The 9,839-nt window shown below is 36.1% G+C and overlaps 1 protein-coding gene across 1 annotated transcript; it reads right to left on the reverse strand.

The window, feature by feature from the left end:
* Positions 1 to 5,488: 5,488 nt before the first annotated feature.
* LOC141836474 (auxin response factor 18-like) lies at positions 5,489 to 8,461 on the reverse strand. Its single transcript, XM_074723974.1, has 3 exons — positions 7,376 to 8,461; positions 5,792 to 6,684; positions 5,489 to 5,558 (listed from the first exon to the last, which is right to left on the reverse strand). Exons 1-3 carry the CDS (start codon positions 8,459 to 8,461, stop codon positions 5,489 to 5,491), a joined length of 2,049 nt encoding a protein of 682 aa, XP_074580075.1.
* Between the last annotated feature and the right edge of the window lie 1,378 nt (positions 8,462 to 9,839).

The raw sequence follows: 9,839 nt of genomic DNA on the forward strand, positions 1-9,839 counted from the left end.
GGATCTTCCCGGTTGCAAGAACTTAACCCCGTTCGCGTTCCAAAGCACTACAGAATGAATATGGAGGCTTCTGGCTTGAATGATCTTGTTTCTGCACGTTCACCTCCTTTTATACTGCTCCTGAGTCGACTCCAGGATGATCTGAGTCGACTCCAGCCGACGTGGCAGATAGCACTTCTTACCGCCGTTTATCCACTTTTCAGTTGACTGGAGTTTACAATTTCAGTCGACTGGCCCTTCAGTCGACTGGGTTCTTCCAGTTTCAGTTGACTAGATCCCCTGGACTGGTTGGTTTGGCTTTACTTTGTTTGCTTCACTTATGTTTTCTCCATCTTGCTTCCATTTCCTGGTTCCTGCAAGACAAACATGCAAATATATAAACAATCCTAAGCCTTACCTTATGGGTCTAAGTTCGGATTTCTACCGAAATCCTAGGTTAGTCTGACGCCTCCTGTTCCACTCCGGGAACGCGCCCTTACCCACTCCACTCAAGAGAATTTAGGCTAACCAAGTCCTCTTGACTTGTTGGACTTTTGCTCGGCTCTGTCCTCAGCCCCTAGGATTTGTGTTGCGGTTTGGTTCTCTCTAATTAACCCAGACTTCTGCTATGACTCGGTCACCCAGATCAGCCCAGACTTCTACTACGACTCGGTCACCCAGATCAGCCCAGACTTCTACTGCGACTCGGTCCTCCAGACCAGCCTAGACTTCACCTAGTGCTTCGACTCTGCCAAGACTTCCGCCTGATCCTCCAAACCAAGACTTCCCTTTGCCTAGCCTGCAACTAGGACTTTCCCTTGTCCAGCTTCACTCACTAGGACTTCCCTTGCCCAATCTTCCAGATTAGGACTTCCACTACCTAGTCTAACCGACTAGGTCTTCTCGCTAGTCGTCTGACTAGACTTCACTCACTTTCACATATCCAAACATCAGATCCTGTTTGGGTCAACCCTTGGTCAAACTGACCAGACTTAGGTGTATTGTCAAACATCGAAATTCTAGGCAAGATCTTAGTGCATCTTGCACCAACAACTCGCACTTAAGTTGCACCGAGATCTTCATTAATATATTTATAGAATCATATGAAGTTTCATGGCAGGTCACTTCAATGAACTAGTTACCTTTAACTAGCATCCAAGTTTAACTCTCAACATTAAATATCTCTAGCTAGTGAAAACAGCTACTTGGTAAACCAAGAAATTTAAAATGTATTAGTCTCAACAACATCGGTGACATCCATGTTCATTAATTCCTCGACTAGGGATAATTCAATACATTCATAATTGTATATGTAGAGATGCTCACTAGTGATCCAATCATAAATTCTCTCATACTATGAATTATATTATGGACATTCAGTAAATGAGTTTAAGATTCAATCAAACACATAGAGAATGTACACTCAAATAGTAAATTTTTATTTATCCAATTAATAGTACTACCATAAAGCATTGTCTTAGGACACCTCTCAAATATAACAACCCAATATGTTCATGTAATGTTGGCAATATCTCTAAAATAATATTTTAGATACATAAATAATGAGTGATATCTAAAATGCATCATTGCTACCCAAGTGATAAGAATGTTGAGATCCAACCTAACCTTTCTATGTCTATTATCTTATATAACTTAGTCTTTTTATCTTCGATATTTAGATTGATCCATGAGGTATAGATCGTGTCATCCCCTTATCAATCTTTGTGTTTCTTGATCTCTAAGTAGACTGACTCACTTAACCAAATGAGTTTAATATCTTATATTGACTTATGTGAGCATAGTCATGCATGTTAGTAGTCCTACTTAATCAAGGAGCCCATAGATATCACTTCTGTCATATGAAATGGATAGATTACATCTCCATCACTCACATCCCTTTGCATAACTTATTATATACTCAGTGATCGAATTTATAGTCCACCTTATTACAGGTGATGTTTGTCGATACTAAAATACACAACTCTTTATATAGGGAACTATAGTGATTTCAGGTTTAAGGACTATTTATACTAATAATCACAATAAGAATATTTATTACACTTATATAATGATCCATGAAACATTTTCATGGTGGGTCAATTCAGTACATATTCTCTAACATATATTCATGTGTCAACTTGATATCTTATATCCATGACTTGTGAGATTAAGTCATCGTTGACCTACATGTTAGTCTCAACACATTAATATTGCCCTTGTATATTAAGTTTGATTATGAATAGTTAATAGTAGTGTTCTATATATATCTATAACCTCCCACTATTAATTCAACTAATTAATATGTTGTAGATTAGAACCTACTACCCTAGGATATTATTATACTTATTCATCTTGTACCGATCTGAAATAAATATAATAATCATAAATTTTATCTTTTATTAAGGAAATGTGATATAAAAGTTTCCTTGTCAATCAACTCATAATTGACTCTAAAGGCTAACACTAATAGCTTCTAACCATGGGATATGGATGCCGAACCTTATCATATGGTTATAGATTATTTGGGGCATTGATAGGCTATTGAAGATCAACTATAATAATAAAGCTACAGAATTATATTCCAGAATAATCGTAGTTCATCGAAGTCTAAACACATCGATATAAAATTTATGGTGGTTAAAGAAAGGACTTAGAGTAGTCAAATTATGATAGAGCATATAAAGACGGATTCCATGTTAGTGGATCTGCTACCAAGGGTTTTCCACTGAAGGTGTTTCATCAAATGTGTTGAATATGGAGGTTCTTCATTTTGATGAAATACTCATTTGGTAGGAATATGTATTTTAGTGTAATGCTCTACATTAATAAATACATGTATTTTTGGCTTATTATATGTATTAAAATTTTACATGTATATATGATTTTGACTCTCTGAACATAGGACATCATGATTTACTATTACAGTTTTACATACAGTTTTATAAATATGATGTGTGACTCTATTTCCTATTATGGTTTTGCATATGATTTTGTAAATATGAGACATAATGTTGAATTATGGTTTATTACTGCAGTTTTACATAAAGTTAAATAAATATGATTCAGACTTGTTTTGGATCATAAGAAAGACTCATAAAAATGGGCATATACAGATCATATTTCATGTTATTTTTATACTACACATGCACATTTAATTTGTCATTAATTACATTAGAACTATGATTACTATTGAGTCTTATTACAGCTATAGTAATTCTGACTTCTTTAGTCGTATGCTAATTGAATTAATGAGTCAGATTATTTAAGAGGTTGTTTAACCCATAAAGTTTGACATATTGAGCTCAACTAAGGTTGCATAGTATATAAGGGATCAAATATAATCCAAGTGGGAGATTCAAGGATTAAGTCCACATTAATGGCTTAAATCTCCATAAGATGGGGTTACACTTGATTAACACACACAATTAATTGCTATTAAGGAAATTAAACCTTAATTAAGTGATATAATGCTTGTAACTTAAAGGGGGTTTAAGTTAAATGAATGTGGATTGAATGTATAGATCGAATAACGTGGTTTGTTAACATTGATGCACTGTTAATGGGTATAGGCTTTATAATGGATGGCCCATATAGGATGGTCTAAGGTATATAAGAGAAAAAGCCTCATTCACTAGAGCATCTTGCTGAATTGAGCTTCTTCATCTTCCTGCTCTCTTCCCCATTGAAAAGGACTAAGAATTGTTACCTCCCATTCCTATAGAAGGCTTGCGCTGAATTGCAAGAATTCTTCTAACGATAAGTAAGAATCAATGGCTCTTGCATTGAATTCAAATTAGTCTTCGCTTTCCATGACATACAATTTTCAATTTAGCCTTATTGATGATGATAAACTTGATCCTATTTAGATGCGTCATTGATTTATCCTATGCATCGTATTATTATTCCTTTCAGTACAAGCTTCCTCCTTATCGACTCCTGATGTTGAAGTTCTTCTCATTCCGGTGATAATGGCCTAACCTCCCACTTCTTAAGCTCATTCTAATCTTGTGTCAGTGAGGGTTCATCATGAAGCTTTATTAGCATCATTCACAATTCCTTGGCATATTAATATTTACCTATCCTACACTTCATTAGGTAAAAAATTGATTAATAATTTAGTTATCTTTTCATTTATGTCAAACTCAATAATTTTTTTTTTGAGGTGTCTTCCTTTGCTATCAATTTAGATTTCAAATTCTCTATCAAGATGAATAAACTATCAATATCCATCACGATGAAATATTCATACATGACTTCCACTATTCAAAATTTTCAATTTCAAATGGTGGAGGCACTTTGATGTGAAATCCGAATCTGTCTAAGAAATTTTTTCCAAAATCACACCTTGTTCCCTCTAGTGCTAGGTTTTTTGGCCATCAGCCCAATCATGAACCAATCGGGGTAACATCACTAGAGGGAGAATGAATACAAATCATTCAATTTCTTAAATCATATGGTCACCTACCCAATGTTAATACAACTTTAGTCTATCACTAAGTTGGATATGAATACTTAAATATATTTCTGTGCCTGACCGGAATGGCTAGATAAACTTTAAATGGCATACACTAAACAAAGCATGAAATCTAAGAATCCTTAGAACAATATAATACCTATACCATAAAACGCATCAAACTTGATGCTAACTTATGAACAACTCTTTACAATGCTCCTTGTAGTTTAATCAGAAAGAATGACAATGGATTGACAACAATGGTCGTTGAAACTAACAAGCAACAGAAACACTACAGTGTGAGGGAAACTAATTTTCTCAAAGGTCCAAGAGTGATGGGGAACCAAAGCTGGATGGTACAACTTCCGATCGACTTTTATGCGTGGCAGATTTGAGCACAACTAATTGGAGAATCATGTTTAGAGAAAAATAGAAAATAATTGGAATATCATTCTAATAATAAATTAGAAAACACTATTTTGATTATTTTATTAAAAGGACATTGTTTCACCTAGAGTCTCCATAAATAATCAAATCCAGAAAAAAAAAAGTATTTGAGAAAGATGAGACAGATTAATTAAGCTTTTCCTCTATAACAACAGTCTCTTTTTCTAGTAGTTGATGGGTTTGTCAGCAAATCTTGTTTTCGTGAGATACTTCAGACTGGTTATAGTGATTTTAATTGACTATTGAATCAAATTCTGTTTTCGAAAAATTTCCGCTTCAAAAACTCGTCTAAATAACATATTGGGAAGGCACACATGAATGCAGCATCAAACAACAATTCATGCTCAACTCAGTCATCACTGTCCAGTGGATTTAGGCTCTTTAAGCATAAAATCATAGATCTCTGTAAAAAGAAATAAAAATAAAAAAATTATAGACCTACTCCATGTGAGAACTACACTTGTTAGAAATTAATAAAGCCACAAAATACATTTGCTTAACAAAGTTGATAGCTTCTCTCTGGTTGCAGATCTCCCACGGACTTCTGGAACATGAATTCAGCATCCACGAATGAAGAAACTCAACTATACAGTTGGCAAGATACTTATGCTACCTTGCTAAGTTGTCACTCCCTGAATCAGTTAATATTGTCAGTCTCCTGACTGTTTTCATGAAATCACTGCAAAAGATGAATGTGAAAACATAAGCTGTCTTTAGAACAATTGGTACAAGCTATACGATAGAATACCCTCTCCAATTGTTTTGGATAGAAAAAGTCAATTGGAAGGAAAAAAAATTGGAGTGATCAAAAAATGAGCTTGCAACTTCAGTTGAAGTATTAGGAAAAGGATTAGCAAAAATTCATGCAAATAAGAACAGAATGGTTTTAAAACAGTTATAGGAGATCCGAACCTGAAAGGTTCATCTCCTGTGTGTTTAATTGCACCAGCTGCATCCTTGTAAAGTACATGGCTCATCATCCTTGATTCTTTTATCCCAAACATGTCGGCTAGTTTTCGATAAAGTTCCTCATATGAACCAAAGTCTGAAAGGTTGAGGGTGCGGCCAACATCATCTGATTCCATAAAAACCTTACAGTGGCCAGTTCCAATCTCAAGCTCCAAAGTTCGGTGATCATCATGAAATGGGAATGCCACAAGAGACGTCTTCTGAATTACTGCAGATACCAAACCATCAAATTTGTTCACTTGCTTCTTGAGATTCCCTTCAGATGAGTTGTTAACAGTAGCACCATGGCATATCTTATTCTCCAATTTGCTAAAAAATACCTGTTGCTCAGTGAGTATTGGCTGCCCAAAGAGAATCAGTTGCGGTGACTTAGCATCAAATGATTTTGTCAGGCTCTCGGAAGGATGACCAAAACAAGATATATTATCTTGAATAATTGGATTGCCAACGCTAACACCAGCAGAAATTTTCGAGGATGGAGTAGCTTGATCAAGCTGGTGAATCCCTGGATGGAACAGATCCGTCTGCATTTTGTTAAGCTGGAGATTTGGTAAAGATACACCAAACTGTGTATGCCTGGCTCCCTGTATGCCTGCAGGAGGGCTATCAGAGAAACAGCTAAAGAGGCTGTCCCTTGGGAAGAGGTGGTTTCTGGGGACCACTGAACTCTGAAACTGGGCTGCAAATGGAAAATCAGGGTGCTGGGAAAACCGTGGCCTTTTCCTTGGCGGTGAGAGATGTGCAAGATGTATGGTTGGCATGCTCGAAACTAGTTCAACTAGCCATGGGTTGACACGTTTCACATTCTGTAAAATGTCTGGTTCGTCCCATGTCACCTGAAAACCATTCATAAGAACAGTCAACTTGTACACAAGGAAGACCACAGATGGGAAGACCATAGATGGGAAAGAGTGGAATGGTTGAGAGAAAGTAGCATAGAGAAGTGGGAAAATTCTTCATTACCAAGTGGCAACTTATGTGATGCAACGTCAAAATTAAGAAGCTTCAGCATTTTCACAGAAATAAAGCAAGTGTTCTTAGGTTTTCAGAAATATTTTCAACTGAAGATAAACCAGAAAGTTGGAATGTACAATAACTATGCAAGTTTAGTTATCATTTGTATAGTTGCTAAAGTTGCAAAAACGGAAATGTCATTTCACCCCAAGGTTAATGAAATATTGACATGGCAAAATGACAGCAAAAAATAGTCCATATCCACGTAGTTAGAAAACCAAGAATTATTAAGTTAATCTAAACTTTATGAAACAATGAAAAGTTGACTTCTGATTACAATAGTCCATTACAATATGCAAATGCAAAATGGATGTGAAAATGAAGAGAAAAGAAGAAAGTTTTTAAGTTGGATTTCTGATTAGGAGGGCATTGTTAAGTTTTAATCAAAGGTTTTAAGACAAATTTCACTCGACATGCATTAGAAATGCAATAGATGAACAAAAATACTAATGTAAAACCAAAAAATTGCTTTATTAGATCTAATGGAAACATACAAAATCCATAAAAGAATACCTGAAGAAGTCTCCACGGTGAACTAGGCCATCTTACAGGATCTGCAACCTGAACTGAAGATATAGTTCCCATGAACCAACTGATCCTTGATGAATCCTCAGTTTCAAATGCCATCTTATATCTCATCCCAGGGCACCATTGGATCCTTATTGCCGCTTTTACATCTCCAGTGCTTACAAAAAACTCTGGCGTTCCTGCTCTTGGGTAATACACAATCTCAAATGGTTGACAATTTGCAGCATGATTTGCTGCCTCAATGACAGAATCTACCCTTACCCTACTCCTTCCCCTCATACTGCCATCAGAGCCAAAATTACCTCTCATCAATTTGCTCTCTTCCTCCCTCAAAAAGACAGAAAAACTGTCATAGCTGGACCCACTACTTCCACAAGGGAAATTCCATCCTGTCCTAGTTTCTGGGCCGTCACCGACCCCAGCTGTTTTAGCACGTCGAATGCCAATACAGAGATCCCCATTTTCTGCTCTAAGAAAAACAATTGAATCCCCTGCAACAAGCTTCTTCTGATTTACAAAGTTACTCCATCCTGTGGTTAGTAGATGTCGTCGAGGTGTTCCCCTGTATATGTGCCTAAACTTCCACGCTTCACCATGCACATCCTTTGCAATCACAGTCTGCACAGGAGGATCAGCAGAGTAGTCCAACCTGGGAAAGATGGTCTCGGCACAATACCGAGGGATGGAAAATCCACCACCATTATTGGCATCTGATTGAGTCAAAGTCTTGGCAAAAGATACAGGCTTTTCTTGTGTGACAATTTTTTTCATACCAAGATGCAGTCCATCATCTTCGCTATTGTTTGGATCATTTACCCTAATGGGGGCTATCTGGATCTTAGCAAATACCTCGTCATTCACATGATCAGCCATGAACTTGATTGCAGTGACTCGACAGGGTATGAATGGTGGCATGGGCTGCAATGTGCCAAAGTCCACAACCCCTTGAGCATGTTCAGCATGGCCTTGGGGAAAGTAATAGATCATGGAGTTCACAGTCGGCATTTTAACCATACCACCAGCACAAGCATGCCAGAGCTTGGAGTCAACACACTTGTCTTTTTCCTTCATTGATGGCTCTTTTATGAATTCTTTGATGGGAAAAATGAGCAACTATATTTAATTTCACCTTGAAAGTCTCTGTGAACAGAAGCAAAATATTGATCTTAAATTGAGAAAGAAGATGAACATCTCCCCTAACAAAATTAATTATGTGGCCAAGAAAAATATTGCTATTGGAGGTTATAACTGTAAACAGTTTCAATTGCTAATGATATTGGATCACAATTACTTGAGTTTCAAAACTTGAATTTGCAAGCACAATTAGTAGCAAGTGAATGTAATATTCAACCCCACTGGATAACTTGGTAATGACTTTCACCTTGAAAGTTTATGTGAACAGAAGCAAAATATTGGTCTTTAATTGAGAAAGAAGACGAGCATCATCACCTAACAAAATTAATTATATGACCAAGAAAAAAAATTGCTATTAGAGGTTGTAACTGTTAACAATTTCAATTGTTAATGATATTGGATCACAATTACTTGAGTTTCAAAACTTGAATGTTGCAAGCACAATTAGTAGCAAGTGAATTTAATATTCAGTGCCACTAGATAACTTGGTAATGACTATAAGTAATGCATGCCAAATATTTTAAATTTATGTAGTCTTTATAATGCTTGATATTAATACAAATATTTCAGGGGGGAAATCAGTGAAAAAAATAGAAAATATGTAGATAATTAGAGTTCTTGTTTTTCATAGTAGATCGCGGATAAATAACTTTGGGATTGTTATACTAAAAAGTGATTGACTACTCAATTCAATGAATTTTCATAAATCAACTTAAAAGGACATGAAAATCAAAAACTAATTCAAATCACTCGGGAAACATCACCAAGATTCTTTGCTAAAAATGATGTAAAACTGAAAAATCCCAAAGAGAAAAGAATTCAATCCAACCAACCAAAAATGTAAGGCACTGAGGTAAGGGATCTATTGGTATTTTAAATTCACTCAATTGCAGATGTGGGACTAAGTAGTGGACTTTATACTCTCCTCTTACATCCACTCCTTTTAACATGCCCCATCCAGATGCTGTTTTTCAAGAGGTGAGGGAATACCATGTGAATGACCAAAATAAAGATCAATCCAACCCAAATACCAAGAAACTTAGGTGAAGGATCTCTTGTTGTCTAACCATATTTTAAAATCCATCAGGTAGAGATGTGAGATTAAGTGCTGGAGTTTATCCTCTACACTCACATCCACTCCTTTTAACAAGAACAAGATGGAAACCTCATGAAATAGAGTTAACCAAATAGCAACAAAAAACGAGTTATTAATCATTGAAGACGAGATGGATAACACCACGAATAACAAATTGACCAGGGGATTAAAGAAGCACAGCGAGAACTATCTGTAACAAAACTGTCATAAACTTGGTCT

This window comes from Curcuma longa, chromosome 10 (genome assembly GCF_044706935.1).
Source record: "Curcuma longa cultivar G26 ecotype Majalengka, Jawa Barat chromosome 10, ITB_CL_G26_1.1, whole genome shotgun sequence".
NCBI classification, from domain to species: domain Eukaryota; kingdom Viridiplantae; phylum Streptophyta; class Magnoliopsida; order Zingiberales; family Zingiberaceae; genus Curcuma; species Curcuma longa.

Coding starts and splice junctions, on each gene's coding strand:
- LOC141836474 (XM_074723974.1), bottom strand. CDS start 8,461: ATGAAGGAAAAAGACAAGTGTGTTGACTCCAAGCTCTGGCATGCTTGT. Junction 6,685..7,375: donor CACCGTGGAGACTTCTTCAG/GTATTCTTTTAT, acceptor AATGGTTTTCAG/GTGACATGGGACGAACCAGA. Junction 5,559..5,791: donor ACAGGAGATGAACCTTTCAG/GTTCGGATCTCC, acceptor CATCTTTTGCAG/TGATTTCATGAAAACAGTCA.